The sequence below is a fragment of the Epinephelus fuscoguttatus genome, linkage group LG2 (assembly GCF_011397635.1).
Source record: "Epinephelus fuscoguttatus linkage group LG2, E.fuscoguttatus.final_Chr_v1".
Lineage (NCBI taxonomy): Eukaryota > Metazoa > Chordata > Actinopteri > Perciformes > Serranidae > Epinephelus > Epinephelus fuscoguttatus.
Genome location: NC_064753.1, coordinates 50626385 through 50648440, shown reverse-complemented (window position 1 = coordinate 50648440; position 22056 = coordinate 50626385). Strand labels below are relative to the sequence as shown.

Sequence of the window (22056 nt, the reverse complement as noted above, 5' to 3'; positions counted from 1 at the left end):
TGAAGGAACCGTCAGTTATTAACGTCCCCCCGCTCTCAGGTCCGAACACATTGGTTCCGGTTCCTACTGTTAGCATATAGCACCCGGGTTCTTCTTCCGGACACGTTATTGTTGCATCAGCATCCAACCCTGCAGCACTGTGGCTATGTCGACCTCAGCAGAGACAGGTACAGTCACTTCTGTTTGGCTTTGTTTTACCGTGTGTGTGGACACGTTAGCTGTGAAGCTGAGAGGACGCTGAGACAGCTCGGGTTAATGTGTGTCTCTACAAAGTGTCACAGTTAATAAGCTAACATTAGCTCTGTTAGCTCCATGGAGCTGAAGCTAAAGGTAACCGGGCAATGAATGACAGACCAAAGCCCCTTAAACTATCTGATCATTTAAAGTGTCAGCAGGTCAACAACACCTGACAGCTGCTCTGAGTGAAAACTCTCAGCTCATAGTTCTTAATATTTTACATGGTGTTTGTTTGGTGTGTAAAAGAAAACTGAACCAAGCGACTGTGATGAAGTGAAAATCTGTGGAAATAAATAAACATTTTGTTTTTAATCTGTTTCAATTACTGAACTGCTGCAGCTCTAATAACGGCTGTGTCCACATCTGGGCAGATGTTATTTTAGACCTGGTTGGCTGTTGATATTTCCAGGAAACATTAATACCAATAAACATAAAAAAAAACAATAATAATAATAATAGTAATAATAATAATAAGAAGAAGAAGAAGAAGAGTTTATTATCTATACCTTAAATTTTTAATTTTTGATTTTACTTTCAGTTGTGCTCAGTTGCATCATCCAGTTTGATCCGTTAACTTTCTGTTTGACAGTTTCACCTTGTGTCACTCATGTCTGCAAACGTTATATTAAAGGTTTTAATACCTAAGGACATGACACCCTGCAGGGTTCACTTGTGTAGTAATAATCATAATGATAATAATAACAATGATAAAGTTCCAACGTGACACTGAGAGGAGAAACATCTGTAGTCAGAGTTAAAATATGAGCCTGTCTGCTCCTTTAGGACACAGAGGGTTTGTGTCATATAATCTGCAGGAGTTAACTTGAATTTGAGCTTGAGTTTATGTTAAATTATTATTAATTTTTTAAGTTAAATCCTTCATGTCTTTGATTTTACTTTCAGTTGTGCTCAGTTGCATCATCCAGTTTGATCCGTTAACTTTCTGTTTGACAGTTTCACCTTGTGTCACTCATGTCTGCAAACATTATATTAAAGGTTTTAATACCTAAGGACATGACACCCTGCAGGGTTCACTTGTGTAGTAATAATAATCATAATGATAATAATAACAATGATAAAGTTCCAACGTGACACTGAGAGGAGAAACATCTGTAGTCAGAGTTAAAATATGAGCCTGTCTGCTCCTTTAGGACACAGAGGGTTTGTGTCATATAATCTGCAGGAGTTAACTTGAATTTGAGCTTGAGTTTATGTTAAATTATTATTAAAGTTTTGATGCATTTGATTTTACTTTCAGTTGTGCTCAGTTGCATCATCCAGTTTGATCCGTTAACTTTCTGTTTGACAGTTTCACCTTGTGTCACTCATGTCTGCAAACATTATATTTGTGGTTTAAGTGCCAAAAGTCCAGACACCCTGCTGGATTTAGTTGCATCATTATTATTAGTAGTAGCAGTATTATAAGCCATAATTAGAAGAATAAGACAGCCTATGAAAACAAACTCAGTTCAGGTGAAAGAGCATTTTATAAATACATTTTTCTGACTTCATCACTTAGTTTACGTCAGATTATGGAAACACGTTGGTGCCTGTGTAGTTCCTCTCTGTAATCTGTCAGATCGTCCTGCGATTGTGAGGTGAAGAGAAAAATTAAAATTGGTCCCTGGACCGTCACCGGACTGTGGACCTGTCTGTACATGTCCACATGTCTGCTGTGGAACAATCCATTGTCCCTGTCACTCATAAAAACAAAACCTGTTACCCCCCACTGAGGCCTAGCGGTCTCCCTAACCTCTACACCCCTGGTTTAAATCTGGTTTTTGACCTTTGTTGCATGTCTCCTCATTTTTTAAGATATTTTATTTATAGATTTTCAGATTTTTACACAAACAGTACAGCTACAAATCAGCCACCCCTCAGAGATGAACAAAAAAAGACCAAAACTAAATTTAAAAAAAAAAGCTCTCACAGGCTGTACAACCAGCAGGATGTTCTGACTGTCTACAAAATGAGATATACATACACGTGTTACTCATATGTTGTTTGTATAGACCGTTATGATGAAGCATGTACACATACATGAAAACACTTTTGCCGATTCTGGATAAATGGGACATGAGCGGTTGCCATTTTTTATCAAAGCTTACAGAGCTGAGAGAAACGCATGTCTCCTTATTTTAATGAGAGTTTGATTTAAGAGCTGCCGAAGAACCATGTTCATTTCTGTTTTATGTTTTGGTGTAATTTATTCTGCGGGATCGTCCAGGCAGGACGTGTTGTCTCATCCATCACTCTGCTCCATCCATCACTCGCAGCTTCACTTTGTTCCTTCCTGACTTTGTTTCACTGTCAGTCTCAGGATTTATTGTTTATGTGTGGATGGCGAAAGTAGATCTAAGTTTCATTCTGACTGTTTGAGTTTCACACTGAGTGTGTTTGGAAAGTTGGTCCGGTCCATTTCAGTTTCAGTCTGAGGCACTGCTGGTTTCTGGGAACAGGGTGGAGACCAGACAGGAAACACTTTGTCTCACTGTGCCTGGACGGAGAAGTGAGGTGGTACTTTTTATATTTTACAGTAGTTAACTTACCTTCATCATGTGTTCAGATCACATTTAGAGACATTTTCTGCTTTAGTCTCTGTTTCACGTCCTGTTTCAGGCCCTACAGTGAGAACTGTGCATCCAGCACCATGGCCAGAGGCAGCGTTAACTCTGATATGTTGCACACTGCTCTAAGATGTCTTCAGTGCTCTTAGTGTTGTCGTCAGGCATCAGATATATGGATTTATTGATATGTTTCATTTTGCAGCTGCACTTTCTCATTCTCTCTTTTTGTTCTCGGCTCCTCACCAACAAAAGAAAAGTCACAGTTATCATGTTAAAGCCCTGTTGTATTTATTTCTTGATAAGAATTAAAACAAATGTATGCCCTCAGTGTCAATTTGGTATCGAATATAGATAGTTTTCTAGGTATTGAAGTCATAAATATCAAGTATTGTGACAGCACTTGTTGCAACTTCCAACATCTGTACTGAAATACCACCACTTCTCTGTTAACTCCACAGCACGCAAAACATCATCTGAAAATCTTCACTGAAGTTCTAACGTGACACTGAGAGGAGAAATATCTGTAGTCAGAGTTAAAATATGAGCCTGTCTGCTCTTTGGGACATCAGAAGAGTGTGTCATATAATCTGTGGGATTTCAGTTAAAGATTTTTGTCACATAATTTGAAGTGTGCCGACCTGCTGATAAACCCGGCCGGTGTCGGCTGTGGTCCCTGTTGTTGTTTCTCAGGCTCGTCGGTAATTCTCTGCGAATATTTGCCCTCTTGTTTCTGCAGCCTTTGAGTTTGGCTTCTTGCTACAGATAAATGAGGAGGCCGCGCTGGCAGCGGCCCTGAATGACTACCTAACCTCACGCAGCTACCTGGCTGGGTTCAGCCCCTCCCAGGCCGACCAGAAAGCCTTTAAGCTCCTCCGCAGGCCCCCAGATCCGCAGCATGTCCACGCTCTGCGCTGGTACAGACACATAGCCGCCCTGCAGCAGGACCTCAGCCCTCTGAGCAGCAGTGAGTAGACAGCTGAAGGCATGAACAGGCTTAGACGTGCTCACGCTCCCTCACGCACCGGCCTGGATGTTGAGGCAGGAAACATTAGGAAACTAAAGCAGCTCTAACCGGCCCCCTGCAGACACTGACGTGCATGAACCCAGAATTATTTTGCATTGGAATGAATTCATTTGCAGCTTTCTTTCACCTCTGTGTGTGTGTGTGTGTGTGTGTGTGTGTGTGTGTGTGCACGCGTGTGTGTGTGTGTTGCCTGTAGCTGAGCACAGGTGAGAGTTAGTTTATCACTGTTTAAACAAAGCGTCAGCGCACGTGTGAGTTCTGCTACCCAAAACCTGCAGCGCTCTGCAGACACAGATGTGTGACATTTACAGGAAATCAGGTACAGTGTGTGTCAGAGTTGCACTGCACTGCATGTGTTCAGAGACATTTGAACGTCCTCACTGGGAGTTTGGGCTCTGTGTGGCTTTGACAGCTGCTGCTCTCCTGGTTTTAAAGTGTGTGTTTTGTGACTAAATGTTCAGCTGCATTCCTTTGAGAATAAGATGATCCACGTCACACTGGTTGCACCGACTAAAGGACAAAACGAGCAGATTGTGCTGTCTGCTCCAGAGCAGTCAGAGTGAACTAACCTTAACGTACAGCTCCATCATTTCTCACATTGCAGCAGCTGTTTTACTGGAGATTAGAGCTGAGCAAATGAGCATAACTGTCCCAGCTTGAGTTCCCTGAAAAAAGTCATTTTTCTCCTGTTCACTGACGTGTTTACTTTGGAGAAGGAGACATGTTAAAGGCATAGTTCACATCTTTTAAAATGGGGTTGTATGAGGCACTTATCTACAGTCAGTGTGTTACCTACAGTAAACGTCAGTCTCTTAGTTTGGAGAAGCAGACAGGCGTACCGACACAGAAGCTCAGCGATGTCCTGCTGTGGACAGGCTGCAACAAAACATGTTTTAGACACCTAAAAAGTTAGTATCAGGGTAAGTGTACATTATATTAAGAATATTCTCAGTGATTTCCAACAGATAAATGAAGCCATCATATCTCTCTCTTCAAAGCCAGACTCCACTGAGAAAACCAGTGATTGTAGCATGCTGAACACAGGAGCTGCTGGTCGACTGCTGCCTCCATCAGTCACTGTGTTTGTGTTACTGTGTGACTTTGGTGTTTTAAAGGGTTAATTCAGATTCACCAAAGTCACACAGTAACACAAACACAGTGACTGATGGAGGCAGCAGTCGACCAGCAGCTCCTGTGTTCAGAGAGGTAAAGTCACTGGTGGACTTTATGAGAGCGTAGATGGGGAACTGAAGCCGTTAACAGCTTCCCTTATCAGAAGTCACTGTCTGACAGAAAGGGAAAGCAATGAAAATATCAGAGTTCCCATGGTCATGGAAAACCTGGGAAAGTCATGGAATTAGTCTGAAACAGTGGTTCCCAACTGGTGGGTCACAGGTCCACTCTGGAAGGACCGCAGGTGACTTACAGACGTGTCAGGTTTGTAAAAGACACACTTTGTTTTGAAGTTAAATGACGGGCAACAGTATATATATTATGGGTCCTTTCCTCGTGGAAAGATTTGAAATTTTGTCCATTAAAAATATTCTAAATATAGCGTACACTCAAACTGATAATAATTTTTAAGGTGTCTAAAATATGTTTTGCTGCTGACCTCGTCCACAGCTGTACACTGATGAGCTCTCATGGCGGTACTTCTATCTGTTTCTCCAAACTGGAGGTCGTGCCGACTGGCATCAACCATAGATACTACACTCACTGTGGATGAGTCCCTCACACACACTCCAAAGGTCCAAACTCTCCCTTTAACCTCCGTGTTTGAGATGACAGAAAACATTCATCTCTACAGTTGTGCAAAACAGTCGAGGAAATATTCAGTGCTTCACTTCTGCTGTTTTCTGCACAACAAGGTCAATATTTCCTTTAAAGCTTTACAGTCAGAGCTGCATTATTATTATTACAGTGAACTAACACTGAACTGAAAACTAAAACTAGTTGTGAACAAACATTTAGTTCACTGAAACCGTCTCAGGGCTGCTGTGACACTGCACAGACTTGGAGCGACCGAAAGTTTGTCTTGGGCGTGTCGCTACAACAACAAGACAAGACAAACGCTGATTTTTGTGCACCCTGAGCGCATGTTGTCGTGCACAGATTTCTTAAATAAATGACTGTTTTTGCATGATCTCAGCCTGTGGACCTTTTAGTGGCTTTGAGCACAGTTACATCAGTGTGTGGGTGTCTCCTCTGCCGTCCTTTCAATTCAGTTGAATTCATCTTTCTTATAAAGCCCAATATCACAGATCACAGTTTGCCTCAGAGGCTTTACAGCAGACGACATCCCTCTGTCCTCTGGACCCTCACAGCTGATTGTTTATTAAAAAAAATGTAAGAAACAATTCACTGACATGAAAATAAAATCTAGACATCAGAAAAAACTAAACTGAAATAAATACAAAAAATTAAAATGAAATAGATTTTTAACAAATAAACCAGATTCAGTAAAAACAAATTAAAACATCATTTTTAAGGTAAAACATTTTTTATTACGTTGTGGTTTAAAAGCAGGATGCAGTCGGGATTATGAAGCAAATACAACTTTAATTTACGAGGTGTGCTCTGCATCTTTTTAACTGAATTTTTATTTTTTAAGAATTCAGTTTAAGGAAAATAACTTCTTGGTGAGTTCTCTAGTCGTTACTTTTCCCTTGTGTCGACATACATGGATTCATCATGTACTCACTCTGTCACAGCCTCAGTATGACATCAATCAGTACATTAATACTTGAAATTTGCAGATACTTTTTGGTCACAGTAGAGCTGAAACATTTAGTGTTTATTAATATTAAGTGATTAGTCAAATATCAGACAAGCGTCTGTAACAGTTTCTTGTTTTAGATAAAGACCCTCTTCAGCTTCTCAGGTCATATTTGCAACTTTTCTTTGTTTTACTATAGTAGATTCAACATCTTTGGGATCTGGACTGTTGGTCAGACATTGCCGACGGCCTTTATCACTTCTTTCTGATATTTTACAGACCAAACAATCAATTGACAGTGAAAACGATTGATAGTTTCAGCCACAGATGACAGTAATGGTGAATTACTGTTGCAAGGGGGCAAAAATTCAGACCTGTATTAACCTTTCTTCCAGTGTTTCTCCTGTTGTGTGCAGTCGTGTGTTTCTCTATCTGTTAGACTGTGTACTGACAACGTGTGTTAAATTTAAAGCCTCTGTGTGTGAAATATTATGTGAGAATAACGTCATTCAAATCAGCATTGTTAAGTTTTCATCTGCAGAAAAACTGGACAATCCCAGTTTAAACAGTTGCAGTTAAATCCTTCACATGGAGGCTTTAAAATCTGTAAAGCATGAAAGAAGCAGGAAGTGTTTTAAAACTGCCTTTTTATGTTTTGCCTTTTTATAATGATTTTTCTGTTTTGTTCCAGCGAAGGGAAAGCGGGTTCAGCCCCCCTGGTCTCCACCAGCAGGAACAGATGTTCCCCAACTTAAACTGTACAACAGTTTGACGAGAGCGAAGGTAAGATGGAGGCAAAGGTCACCTCCTCGTCAGCGTGTGTGTTCACTGTCTCAGGAAGAATCAACTCTTTAACAAAGACAGAGAACAGAGAAGGAGCTGATGATGTGCTTATATTTTATTCCTTAATATTCATTTTCACACCTACACCAAGGATATTATAGAATGTATATTTTATTCTTGCTCCTAGATTATTATATTTTTATTTTATTTATTTGTGTGGGATGTTTTTTTTTTCTTTTTGTTTTTATGTCATCTCCACTATCTTCATTATCTTATTTGATTCTTTTCCTCTGTACTCACAGCTCACTTGTTAATTGAGATCTTGATCTCAGCGTGACTTCCTGATTAAATAAAGTCTAGGTAGTTGTTTGAGGGGGTGTAGCGGTGCAGAAACAAGTCTGAGATGCAGTCACATTTAAACAAAAAGCTCCAAACTGTTTCAGCAACATGAATCCTCACTGGGACGTTCAACATTCTAAGCACGAAAAATACAAGACATCTTCTTTGTAGTGTGCGTCTTGTTTCCACATTAAAAGCTCATGAACACACCGAAGTGTGACGAGAACAACTTCCAGACTCAGGAAACAGGACCATCTGAGCAGCACCTGAAAGCAGCATAATTCTCAGATTATTCTGTGATGAACTCGTTGATGACATTGTCGTCATTTTTATGTTTCAGGAGCCGTTTGTTCCCCAGAAAGGGAACAAGGTGACTTGGTACTGCTGCGGGCCGACAGTGTACGATGCCTCACACATGGGACACGCCAGGTAAACACGTCACAGCTAAAAGGATTCAACATGTAACTGTTTTCATTAATTTATATTCTGCTGTAATAACAGCTCCTGATTCGTCGCTCTGTTCAGGTCCTACATTTCCTTTGACATCCTGCGAAGGATCCTGAAGGACTACTTCAAATACGACGTCCTCTACTGCATGAACATCACAGACATAGATGACAAAGTGAGTCACAGACACTTTACATAAACCTGCTTATTTCACATCATTTATGATTCTTTTCCTGTTTACAGTTTTGTCCTCAGAGATCAAATCGTCACGACTCAGACTTTCTATCATCCTGACGTCAAAACTCTGTTTTACAGCAGCGTTTAATACAGAAGAGGAAACACTTCTCATGTTTGTGAACGTCTTTTAAAGCCAACTGAAAGGCAAAAACATGACGGCAGGAATAAAACAAATGCGTCACACCTTCGATGTTGTCCTCATATTATCATATCATCCTCATACCTTCATTTTCACATCTGTAAAGTGTTTTTGAAGGATCACAATAAAACATCCTGGCATCAGAGATCAGGGGAAACATTTAAGATAGGATATTAAAGTTTTAATTGGCTTGTAGTTATTAATACGTAGAGCTGCAACAATTAATTGTTCAGTTGTCAACTATTAAATGAATCGCCAACAAATCTGATGATCAATTCATTGGTTTGAATAATTTTTTTTTAAAAGATAAAAGAAGTCAAAATTATCTGATTCCAGCTTCTTAAATGTGAATATCTTCTGTTTTTCCTCCTCTGTGACGGTAAACTGAATGTCTTTGGGTCATTGGACAAAACAAGACATTTGAGGACGTCATCAGGGCATCAGGAAACACTGATAAACATGTTTTACCATTTTCTGACATGTATCGACCAAATAACTAATCGATTAATCAAGAAAATAATCAATAAGTTGCAGCACTATTACTATCTCTGATGAACTGGGTGTTTTCAGGAGGAGGTTTTAAACAGTCTGGGGCTTAAACAGAGCGTCTCAGACGGAGGGTGGATACAGGACAGGATGAGGAAATTAAAAAGTTATTTGAACATTTAAACATGTAGAATCCCAAATTACAAGTATGAACCTGAAAATGAGCAGAATCGGTCCCTTTTTAGCAGCAGTTCCATACAGAGCATCTCATTACGTTTCCTTTCTTGTTTTGTCTTTCTGTCTCAGATCATCAAACGAGCCCGACAGAACTACCTCCTGGACCAGTACAAGGAGAAGCAGCCGCAAGCTGCTCAGATCCTGCAGGACGTCCTGAGCGCCAGAGAGGTGAGAACAAACTCTAGAGCAGTCTGAGACACAACAACAGTCACAGCCTCAGTGATGGGGTTAAACTCTCTGTGTCCAAACAGCTGACAGAGGAGGAGTTAATGTACAATCAGCTCTGCTTTTTATCTGACAGACTGATCTGTGCTTGGACACAAACATTTGTTGCACTTACAGTGACACAAACTGTATTCACTCGCTCATTGTTCTCAGTAAACACATTAATTAATCTGACACTGAATGCAGAAGTCTGTCTATATTAACTTATTGACCTTAATGTGAGGAAGGCCACCACCCTGTGCATTGTTCAGTTTCCTTTCTGAACAGAAAGTGTAGTTAAAAAAAGAAACTCTTTTCCTGCAGCTACAATGAAACTCTAACGACCTCTGCAGCCTGTGAAGTTTATCAGATCAGATGTTTGGGAAGAGACAGGTTAACCACCGCCCACTGTGATTGGTCAGACACTTTACCTGTGTACTGATGCATCAGACAAACAGACACGACTCTGAGTGTGAATATCTTCAAGAGAAGTTCAACAGTAAAAACACAAAATCGTAATATTGATGATTTTACAACTTCAAATCATGTGCAGGCTTCTGTCTTTTTACTTACTCACTCGTGTGTGTGTGTGTGTGTGTGTGTGTGTCTCTCAGCCATTCCGGGTCTACTTGGCTTCGACGACCGACCCTGATAAGAAGCAGATGCTGGAGAGGCTGGACATTGCTGTGACCGCCGCTCTGCAGCCCCTGCAGGCAGCGATGGAGGGCAAAGCAGCAGATGAGGTCGTACAACCTCTGGCCCAGGTGAGACGGAGCACACGTGGAGTTGGCTCAGAGGGACAGTTCGGATCTTTTGAAGTGGGGTTGTATGAGGTCTATAGATGACGGTCGGCATGCTCCCTGTTTGGAGAAGCAACCACAGAAGCTGCTGTGGACAGGAGCAGCAGCAAAGTATATTTTAGACACTTAAATAAATCAATATCAGCTTAAATTGTGACGGCTTTACCTTTTACGTCAAACAGCCTGCTCAGGCTTCAGTTCCCCAGCTATGCTGTCTTCAAAGCCGCAGTAATTTTAGCTCTCTGAACACAGGAGCTGCTGGTCGACTGCTGCCTCCATCAGTAACGTTTGGTTGTGTGACTGTGGTGGATGTGAATTAACCCTTTCATACACTCATAGCAACACAATAACAGATAGATTGATGGAGGCAGCGTAGACCAGCAGCTCAAGAAGTCTGATTTTGAAGAGATTGATGTAATGGCTCCATTTCACTGTCTGACAGAAAGGTTGTCAGGACAGAGGCGCAGTAATGTGTAACCTCTTAAGCTCCACCCTTTAATCCAAATGTGGTCACTCCTGGCTCCAAAAAACCAAGATGACAATGGCCGAAAATTCAAACTTGAGGCTTCAAAACAGGAGTCCACAAACCAATAGGTGATGTCACAGTGGCTGTGCTCATTATTTCATACAGTCGTTAGTGCTGATGGATAAATTGATCCGTTACTGTAAAGAAAAAAAAAAAGAAAAACATTTAAAATAATGTTTTCTGGGCTTTAATATTTTCTTTCTCTCTTCTAAGGTGCTGTTGGACAACTCCAAGGACCTGCTGTCTGACTGGTTGGACAAGAAGTTTGGAAGTCAAGTCACAGAGAATTCAATCTTCTCCATCCTCCCGAAATACTGGGAGGGAGAGTACCATAAGGACATGGAGGCTCTGAATGTGAGTAGAAGCAACGCAAAGTGTTTCACAAGGTCCCAGAAATACACAAGGAGAATCATCAGGAGAGAAACAAATTATTTTGTGCTCTGTGACGAAACAACACAGAGACTGTTCAGTGTTTCTGCCTCAGACTGAAGCTAACAGCTGCATCTTTTTTCTTTTTTTTTTAAATACAGAGAGTATAAAAGTGTTTGGTAAAAGTAAAGTGTCTCAGTGTGAGCTGCTGTATTATCATTATTATTATCATTATTATTATTATTATATAAGAAATATATTTCTTTGTTTCTTTGTGCTGAAGTTAATTTACATGCAAAACAAATAAAGGAACTTTTCCTTAAAGATGTGGCAAAAAATGAACGTAATCAGTGTAGTGATATAAAACAAACCATTACAAAATATACACAATCTGGACACCATTGGTTCCACTGTGGGGGGAGATCATGTTTTAGACAGTTGTGTCATTTCATCTCCGTAGCAACAGTTTGGGGTGTTTCAGGTCATGTGGTGTTCACTGTCATATTGTTGTCACTGTGCATAAATGATCTTTGTGACCTGCAGGTTCTTCCTCCAGACGTTCTCACTCGAGTCAGTGAATACGTGCCGGAGATTGTGGAGTTTGTTGAGAAGGTCGTCTCGAATGGTTACGGGTGAGGACGAGTAAACAGTTTGTGTTACGCCCACAGTGTCAGTTGTTAAAGGGTAACTTTGATACCCTGCTGTGTTTGTGTGTCACAGAGACTAATGGAGACAAAGATTTTTTAAATCGGTCCAGTTCTGAGGAGAGAGCGCTGCAGCTGGCAGCAACAAAACAATCTGTGATGTTAATGTCACACCGTCAGTGCACGTTCATTAAGACCACGAAGCCTTTCAGCTCACCCAGGCTTAGAGGTGGGGAGAGGTGTTGAGAGATTGCTTCTCACGTTTACACCAGTTTTGAGGTTTTTATGTGTAAAACAGGAGGTGCAGACCCCGTCGTATGTGTAGCCGTGTATTGTCCCCCCCCACCCAAACACAAGGCCATCTGCCTGACTGAGTTTTTATCATCAGTTGTTTTAAACTTTGACAAAATCTTAATCGCGTGGACTCAAACCAGAGCAAGGGCTGCTGAATTTCTTGGAACAATCGACTCCTTTAACTTTACTCCGCATGTTTCCATCCAGGCTCATAACCATGGCCATACCCTGGACTGAGTATTCACACTTGGCCTGCTGTTGCCTCTCTGAATGTGGATGCTTTGGGTCTCTGACCACAGGTGTAGCATGTTCTCCACCCTGTTTCACAATGTTCCCAACCCTGAGTTACCTGACTGTTTCTCCTGCTTTGTAAATGAATCCACAGCAAGTCATTTTAAAGATGCTTCCACTGCCTCCTCTCTTTTAAATACTGTAATTGGCCGTCCCCTTCACTTGAGCACAGAACAACTAATCACAGAGTTTAATTCAATTTGTGGAGACATTGCGGACTCTGTGGCCCCTCTGACACTCAGAACACCTCGCACTGTAAGTCAGCTATGGCTGAATAGTCAGACCCGTGCTCTCAGGAAACTACATCGAGAGGCAGAACGTAAATGGAAAAAAGACAGACTTGAAGTCTCACTTGAGGTCCTGAGAGGCACCGTGGCAAACTATCAGCAATCTGTTGGTTAATAAAACACTTTCAGTGGACGAACATTGTCTGTGTGAACATGCTCTGAGTGGTTTCTGCAGACTGTTTCACTGCTGCCAGCTGCTGCGCTCTCTCAGTGCTGCAACAATTCCAAGCTTGTTGCTCCCATTAGTCACTTAGAAACTAAAACATGGAAAAAAGGTCCAGGTTGAAAAATACTGAAGTTAAGCTTTAAATGAACAGTTTTAATTATTATTTTTTCTGATGTTTTCAGGTATGAATCAAACGGTTCTGTGTACTTTAACACTGCAAAGTTTGACACCAGTCCACAGCACTCGTACGCCAAACTGGTGCCAGAGGCGGTCGGAGATCAGAAGGCTTTACAAGAGGGAGAAGGTAGAGTGTTTAACGAACAGAGCTTTTTTCTTTTTTAATGTTTCTTTACGTAGGATTTTGGCTCAAGTTTTTGTTTCTAGAAAATATAATTTATATGCGGGTTGCTGTCGTCATGTCGGTCTTCTGTGTGTGTCGTGTGGCCCTGCAGGAGATCTGAGCATCTCTGCTGACAGGTTAAGTGAGAAAAAGTCCCCCAATGACTTCGCCTTGTGGAAAGCCTCCAAGCCTGGAGAGCCTTCATGGGACTCTCCATGGGGAAAGGTGAGAGGTCACTCTGAGTGTTGGTGTGTTGTTGAACTGACAGATGGAGGTTTGATCCAGAAAGTAGAAACTGAGGAACCTTCTGTTGTGACTGATGCAGCATTGATTTCCCTTCTTTTGAATGCTGTGAACAGGGAAGGCCGGGCTGGCACATCGAATGTTCGGCCATGGCCGGCTCGATCCTGGGAGCGTCCATGGACATCCACGGTGGGGGGGTCGACCTTCGATTCCCCCATCACGACAACGAGTTGGCTCAGTCTGAGGTACTAAAGCAAAGTCTTTCTTTGTCTGTTATTGGAAATATTTGCTCCTGTTTGTCTCTGCAGAACATTAACTGGCCGAGCTGAGATGATTAAAGATGATGAATTGTTTCCAAAGAGAAAGTAAAGGACCATTATCGGTTTGTTTCCCTGACAGGCTTTCTTTGAGAACGACCACTGGGTCAGATACTTCCTGCACACCGGACACTTGACCATCGCCGGCTGCAAGATGTCCAAATCTCTGAAGAACTTCATCACTATTAAAGACGCTCTGGCAAAGAACACAGGTGAGTCATCACACCTGTTTCGTTATGATCGAAGCAGCAAGTCAGGCCTTTTTTAATATTATTTTTATCTGTTCACAGAAATAATCCACTCAAAGAAGTTTAAAGTTTTACCAAAAATCTGGCGTTTTTTTTTTTAAGCATCAGCGTATGTAACCAGTATATTCTGACACACAGCCTCCCTCCAGCAGGATGAGTCCACGTCTGCTGCTCCAAAACTGTATCTCTTTAACACACATTCAAAGTCTAGCAGCAGAAATCAGCATTGCGTTACAGACATATGCAACACGTGTCAACCTGTGTGTGGACAAGTGTTGCAAATCGCAAACACTAAACACAGTGTGTCTGGATTTCTGTGCATAAGTGTACAAGTCAAATGTCACTGTGTCACTGTGACGTCCATATCAAACCAAATAAACAGTTCAGCATCAGGTGTTATTTAGCAGCACTTAATGAAAATCAGATCGTCTGTAGTTTCATTAAATACTTTCTTGAACTGAAAAGGTTGTGGTGGTGCAACATGTGGCGTCAGAAATATCTCCTGTGTGTGTCGGAGCTTCATGTGGACGTTGATAGAACCATGTGGTAGAAGACAGCAGCCAGTTTCACATCACAGTGTCTCACACATCATCGATCAATGATTTAATCCAAACACAGAGGGATCAGATTATCATCAGAGTGTTTTGTTACTGAATCCGATCCATAAAAGATTCTCTTGTCGTTGTCCTGCAGCTCGTCAGCTCCGTCTGGCCTTCCTGATGCATTCCTGGAAAGACACCCTGGACTACTCTTCCAACACGATGGAGTCTGCCGTTCAGTACGAGAAGTTAATGAACGTAGGTGACAATGTGACCAACAGGCCTTTTAGTTTAGAGGATGGTGTAAATGTTTTACTGATGTGCTGTTTGTGCCTTTTTATCAACCAGGAGTTCTTCCTGAACGTGAAAGACATCATGAGAGCTCCGACTGACATCACCGGGCGCTTTGAGAAGTGGGAGGCAGCAGAGGTGGAGCTCAACGACAGGTGAGACGGTGAAAACACATGCTGGAGACATCTGAGGGTCTTAAAACAGACAAGTTCTTCAGACGTGTTTGTTTTTAATTAAAAAAAGACCTGTAATAAAAACCTGTATTTATGGAGAACTTTTCAAAAACACTGTGCTGTAAGAAGGCAACAAAATAAAACAGACAATTCATGAAACCAACAGGTCGTTAAAAGAAAAGCTTTCAGTCGATCAGACCTTCATCAGACGGAACGTGAGCCCACAGTGGACAGACTGGTTAAAATAACCAACCCCAGTCTAATCACTGGCAGGATGCAACACACCTGTGCACGTCCCTGGTGGCTGAAGCTCCACCTCCTGGGAGTTGTAGTCTTTTCAAATGGCAAACTTTTCCTACTAGTCTGGACTTATTGGCTGAATCCAAACGTCCAGACTTCAACGCAACTTGGAGACTTTGCAGGTGCGTTCCCGGGAAGTCTGGGAGTGTTGTCCAAGTCTACACTTCATCGAGTCCACAGGGGGCTCAGGTGGACTTCCTGCAGACCTAAGCAGACTTCACTGATTTGATAACCCTGATGAAAGTGTTTAAGAAGGGACTCCACCCTCTGGTCCACACTGCTGGCTCCAAAAATCCACGATGGTGACGGTGAAAATGCCCAACTTCAAAATGAGATTAGAAAAACCAACGGGTGATGTCACAGTAGCTGCGTCCATTGTTTTATACAGTCTATAAATGAGACACATATTCTGAAGGTGCTGTTTACATGTCTTAAAGAACGCTCCTAAAACCTGTAAAGTATGAACATATCCCATGTGTCATCTGAAAATGCTTCAGAATATTAAACAGAATATGTTGTTTACATGACCCTGATCTAATTCACAATAGTGTCATACTGGGGATAATATCAGTGTGCATGTGATCGTAGTCGCTGTCTGGAGACTCATCCGAACTCTACCTTTGATCCAGTAAGAAAAACTAGCAGCTGAAGGGTTTCTTGTGTCGTCCAGTTTCTACGACAGGAAGGCAGCCGTCCACGAGGCGCTGTGTGACAACGTGGACACTCGCACCGCCATGGAGGAGATGAGAGTGCTCGTCAGCCAGAGCAACACCTACATCGCCGCCAGGAAGGCCGCCAAGCTGAGGCCCAACCGCATGCTGGTGGAGAGTATCGCCGTGTATCTGACCAACATGATGAAGGTGAGGATGGTTTGACTGCTGTCATCATCACGCTGATCGTCACAGACGAATCTGTGCTTCACAGAGCAAGTTCACACTAAATCAGTGAATTGAGGGAAAGCACTGTTGCACTGACCTCTGTGGGTGGAGACGTTCAAGCACTTCTTTCTACACCGCACACGTTTACCTGTGACCACGCCCACAAGCCTTTACATCTTTTAAGTCATTACAGATTTTTTCAAGACATTACAGTACTTTTTTGGGGGGGTTGCCATGGGTCTGGAAAGTACTTGAAAGTGCTTGGAGTAAAGAAAAACACAGAACTTGAAGCCCTTGGATTTTAAAGAGGTCCTTAAAAGTGCTTGTTATGTTGAAACTATTAGATACACAAACAAAGTAAACAAATCACAAGCATAAACAATAATACAAATAAAATGGCTGTAAGCGGCGTTCCAGGGGTTCAAGCCAGCGTGGACTGAAGTTGAAAGCTTCGCAGGGTCGAGACCAGAGACACTTTATTTTCTGATTTATAGTCTGTAGCACACACTGGCTCAGTGAGCGTGACAACTCCACACAAAAGACTTAGTTAAAACAAGCAGAATTTATTAAACTTAAATGAACAAATAACAAACGGAGTGTGTCGGTCAGTAAGCCATGCATGGGTGTGTGTCAGGTGAGCTGTGGAGGTGTTGAAGGTGCAAACCAAAAGCAATCATGCCAGGTGGATGTTTGCTGCAGGAAGGGAGAGAGCAGGGGAAGCTCTTGTAGCCTGGAAGCCCAGGTGAGCTTCATCAAGGTGACGACCCTCTCATGTCAGCCAGCTGCAGACAGTGGGCGGGGCGTCTCAGCTGATTGTGTTGTGCCACACCCACTTGCATGTGTAGCGCCCCCTAGTGGTCGACTTCAGAGAAACTTTCAGGGTATGTTTAAGTTACTTATCCAGACATTTCAATTCAAGGTTCATGATGACTGACCAACTGTTGTGGAGTTGGGTCTATTTATGTGCAGAGCCACGCCCCTTTTAAAGATCATTGATCAATATCTTCCAAACGCAGCGATATCAACCAGCTTCTGATAACTGTTGATAACCATTCACCAATCCATTTATTTTCAACCGCATATCCGGGGCCGGGTCTCGGGAGCAGCAGGCTGAGCAAAGCACCCCAGACGTCCCTCTCCTCAGCAACGCTTCCCAGCTCCTCCTGGAGGACCCCGAGGTGTTCCCAGACCAGATGAGATATATCATCCCTCCAGTGTTTTCTGGGTCTGCCCCGGGGCCTCCTACCAGCTGGACGTGTTAACCTCGCTCCAAATATGATCCACAGAACATTTGGTACTAATCAGATCTACGGTCAGGAGGGGTCAGAAATGTGTTTTTCAACAAAATTCAAAATGGCAGAATATCTAGTTCTTGTGTGTTTTTCAAAGAGCATACAACTCGTGGACTCGTGCATCAGATTTCAAGTGAATCTGACTTATGGTGTGAGGGGCGTGGCCTTTACTACATCTAATTTGGAGCCTTAATTCCAGCGCCACCATCAGGCCGTCTGGTGTGCAGCATTTGCACACAGCTTCCAATCACTGGTGAAAATTTGTGTGTACATGATTTCCTGCTGTGTGTTACATCAGCAGTGACATGAATCTGTTGTCATTTAGATATTTGGTGCCATTGAAGGATCGGAGCCCATCGGGTTCCCAGTCGGAGGACAAACTCAGAACATCGATGTGAGTAAAGAGACACTTGTCTCTGTTTCTGTTGTTTATGGAAATGTGATTATTGTTTCAGGATTATCACCAGACATGTACTGCTCATGAATACATTTCTAAGAAATCAATAATCAAAATATCTTGTGTCAAACGTGTTCGTCCTCTCACTAACGTCCCACTGTGCGAGATTCTGTGTCTCTGTTTGTCCCAACAAACCAAACCCTGACAGCCTGCAGCTGCCTCGCCCAGCTGCCACTCAATGACTAAACGTCTGTCGTTTCAGTTCGAGAAAAAGTTTTTATGCCTTAGTTGATTAAAATCTTGTTTTGCTGTGTTTGCCAGCTGGAGAGCACGGTGATGCCGTACCTCTCAGTGTTGTCAGACTTCAGAGAGGGAGTCCGAAAAATTGCCCGGGAGCAGAAAGGTAAGAATGTTTTACATGTGAGTGTCTGAACGTCTGTTCTCCTTTAGTCTCTGCTCAGAACATCATGTCAGCGCCGAATCAGAGAAGGTGGAAACGTCTCTTTGTACCTTCAGAGTTTTAATTAGTCCTTTGTTAAACTCATGCAGTGATGGAGCTGCTGCAGCTGTGTGATGTCATCCGTGATGATACCTTACCGGAGCTGGGGGTCCGACTGGAAGATCATGAAGGTAACACAACTTCAATATTCTGTCTTCATCAGTTTTCAAAGAAAATATATTGGCTTTGACTTTTTATGCACAATAAGCATGAGTGGGTCATTTTGTAAAAATAAGTGACTCCAAAACTTGATTTGAAAAGGTTTAAAAACGAGGATCGACACAGAAACACTTTCTCTTTTTGTAAAAACGTAATGGCGTAAAGTCTGTGGTTAATGAAACAGTGACTGTGTTGCAGGTCTGCCCACTGTGGTGAAACTGGTGGACAAGGAGACATTACTGAAGGAGCGAGAGGAGAAGAAACAGGTACGGAAGCACAGAGAGTCGTTGACTAGAGATGATGTGCCGTCTCATGGCGGTCACTTCCTGTCAACGTTACAGATCAGAAGCACAGAGAGTTGTTGACTAGAGATGATACGCCGTCTCATGGCGGTCACTTCCTGTCAACGTTACAGATCAGAAGCACAGAGAGTCGTTGACTAGAGATGATACGCTGTCTCAAGGTGGTCACTTCCTGTCAACGTTACAGATCAGAAGCACAGAGAGTCGTTGACTAGAGATGATACGCCGTCTCATGGCGGTCACTTCCTGTCAACGTTACAGATCAGAAGCGCAGAGAGTTGTTGACTAGAGATGATACGCCGTCTCATGGCGGTCACTTCCTGTCAACGTTACAGATCAGAAGCACAGAGAGTCGTTGACTAGAGATGATACGCCGTCTCATGGCGGTCACTTCCTGTCAACGTTACAGATCAGAAGCACAGAGAGTCGTTGACTAGAGATGATACGCCGTCTCATGGCGGTCACTTCCTGTCAACGTTACAGATCAGAAGCACAGAGAGTCGTTGACTAGAGATGATACGCCGTCTCATGGCGGTCACTTCCTGTCAACGTTACAGATCAGAAGCACAGAGAGTTGTTGACTAGAGATGATACGCCGTCTCATGGCGGTCACTTCCTGTCAACGTTACAGATCAGAAGCACAGAGAGTTGTTGACTAGAGATGATACGCCGTCTCACAGTTTCAGTGACTTTTGGTTAAAGTTCTGTTTTCTCTGTCCCAGATGGAAGAAGAGAAGAAGAAGAAGAAGGAAGACGCTGCGAAGAAGAAACAGGAACAAGAGGTCCCTCAGTTTGTTCCATACAGAGACGTTTTGTTTCTCTGATATCAAACATCTTCATCACTCGTCTCGTCTGTTTCTGTTTCAGATGGCCAAACTGGCGAAGATGAAGGTCCCTCCAAGTGAAATGTTCCTCACAGAAACCGACAAGTATTCCAAATTCGACGAAACGGTAAAACCCTCGCCTACTTTTCACTCATGATAATCACACTGCTTTTTTCCAGGTAAATAATTCTAGTTTGATGAAGGAGAATTTAAACATTCACATCTTCATCAAACAGATTTGAATCAAACGAGCCGCTGCTTTACACTGTGATGACGTCATGGATTTTAAATCACTTTTCTCGGCTTAAGCAAAGTTTTATAAATATTATGACTCAAAAATTCAGAATAGAAAGAGTCACAATTGACCTTGTTTGCAGTTGGAGGTGTCAACACTTTCACATACATCTCTTATAATAGTGGCCCACAGGGAAAATGCTTTTTGGGTTGTTGCATTACCACCAGTGGCCACTGGGAAAAATCAGTTGCAAGGTGGAGCAGCTTTCCTGGGAGCCTGCACCCGACTGAAGACTCTGCTCCACCAGCTGTTTCTGGTCCTTATATCCTCCTGAGACCCTGCGTCCTCATATGAACACGTAACACTTGGGGTTTGCTGCACCTTAGACTTCATTCTCTGCCACGTCAGTCTGCAGCTGATCTCAGGACAGAGGTGGACAATGTCCAAAACCTGATCTCATGTTGTGGCAGAAACCTGTTTATTTATGAGTAATTACATTTTGAGTTTAGTACGGCAACAAATTTGACCAATTTTAGTGACAGAAACAAGATGAGACACTGTCAATCAGGAAGTGCTCGTTTGAGGACATTAGGACATTTATCATCATGTCATAACATGAGCAGTTTTATACCTTATTGCACACTTGTGAATATTAAAATTAAAGCCATCGTCCTGAATGAGGCCATCGGTTTGTTGTTTTTTTGCAAACACTACTTCCTGTTCGACACATTAGGTCCGTCTGACCAAGTTAAAAATGCTCACCAAACAAAAGCTGAAGTCTCAGGAGGATGTTCACATCGTGGCAGCAGATGAAACACACTGATGAGAGTTTGATTTTGCTGATTATCTGTAGGTGGTGTTACGTTTGTGCTGCAGCGAGATGGAAACTGATCAGAGTGATGTTAAGACTTGCTTCTTCTTCCACAGGGTTTCCCCACTCACGATGTGGAAGGGAAGGAGCTGAGCAAAGGACAAGCCAAGAAGCTGCGCAAACTCTACGAGACCCAGGAGAAACTTCACAACGAGTATCTGCAGATGAACCAGAACGGAAACTGAGTGTCTTCAGAAACTGTCCGAGCCATCCACCTTACACAGAACATACAGAATAAATGTCAAGGCCAGAGATGCTGAGTCAGCCTTTGTCTCCTCTTTATCTGTTTCGGACCAGAAAACAACTTTTTTTTTCTCAGTTAATTTCAGAATGACGGTTAAAATCTTCATAACCAAAGTCCACATATCGTTTATCAAAGTGAGGATGATGAAGTCGAGAGGAGCACGAGTGAAGGAGACTTCCTCCTTGTTCTGTTTCTCCACAATAGTTTTATGATGAGACAGTGAAGCAGAGTGCTAACTCATCAGCGCTCTGCTTCACTGTCTCCAGATGTTTTATAGATGTTTGACTGCAACTCTGTAGCACTGCCAGTCAGTTAAAAGAGTACATTTATTTCTTACTGTGTGTTTTAAACTTACCACGAGTTAAAGGCGTCATGTAGGATAAACCTTCAGTCTGCACAGACGGGTGACACGTTAAAGGAAAAAACAATACTTAGACGTTCCAACACAGAACAGCTCCAGAGCTTCATGTCTCTGAGCTCTGCTGGAGGGATGAGCGTCGATCTCCTAAAACACGTTTCCACATTTAGCATTTGATTTACAAAACCTCCGACAGGTGCTGAGTCTCGTTTGAAGGCTCCAACAATGATTCTTAACATTTTCATACTCATTATAAAAGCCCTCAGTGTTTGAACACATCTGCATTCCTTACGTTTCCTCGTTTATTCTGATTTTTCCTTCATCTGTCGCCTGTCTGTATCTGTGTGTAGAGATTTTAATTGGCTGAAGGTGTTCGAGCTGCAACTAATTGTGTTTTTATTATCAATTAATTTGGCAATTATTTCTCAGTTTGATTAAAAACATAAAAAATGCATGTTATATAATTTCCCAAAACCAAAAAGTATATATATATATTATTAGTTTGTTAGTTTCAGTCCTTGTTAACAATTTTCCAAAAGTCATGCACATTGTACAGAACAAGTAACCAGTATCCAGGGATTCAATTAAAAAAGGAAAAAATGCAGAAAATAAAATAATAAGACAACTGAAGCTTATTATCCAAATCCTTTCTACTCAGCATATTCTCATAATTAACTCATTTACTGTTAGGCTGAAGGTATACAAAAAAAACTCCAAACATACTCAGTTTACTGTCACATGTTATCGGAGAAG

General features: G+C 42.2%; 1 protein-coding gene across 2 annotated transcripts; it reads left to right on the top strand.

The window, feature by feature from the left end:
- The first annotated feature begins 63 nt into the window (after nt 1-63).
- On the top strand, nt 64-21579 carry cars1 (cysteinyl-tRNA synthetase 1). Of its 2 annotated transcripts, XM_049563690.1 has the most exons (23): nt 73-167; nt 3541-3768; nt 7236-7327; nt 8007-8095; nt 8192-8288; nt 9282-9380; nt 10031-10180; nt 10956-11096; nt 11655-11743; nt 12976-13097; nt 13246-13358; nt 13493-13621; nt 13776-13905; nt 14635-14738; nt 14829-14926; nt 15915-16104; nt 17740-17808; nt 18133-18214; nt 18361-18441; nt 18668-18735; nt 19494-19553; nt 19639-19722; nt 20758-21579. In XM_049563690.1, the coding sequence occupies exons 1-23, from the start codon at nt 146-148 to the stop codon at nt 20884-20886; spliced, it is 2466 nt and encodes an 821-aa protein (XP_049419647.1). In that variant the 5' UTR covers nt 73-145; the 3' UTR covers nt 20887-21579. The 2 variants fall into 2 exon arrangements, with proteins under 2 accessions (XP_049419655.1, XP_049419647.1); XM_049563698.1 differs by lacking the exon at nt 3541-3768 and having other exon boundaries at nt 64-167.
- The last annotated feature ends 477 nt before the right edge of the window (nt 21580-22056 follow it).

Coding starts and splice junctions, on each gene's coding strand:
- cars1 (XM_049563690.1), top strand. CDS start 146: ATGTCGACCTCAGCAGAGACAG. Junction 14,739..14,828: donor AGTACGAGAAGTTAATGAAC/GTAGGTGACAAT, acceptor TTTATCAACCAG/GAGTTCTTCCTGAACGTGAA. Junction 17,809..18,132: donor GACAAACTCAGAACATCGAT/GTGAGTAAAGAG, acceptor TGTGTTTGCCAG/CTGGAGAGCACGGTGATGCC.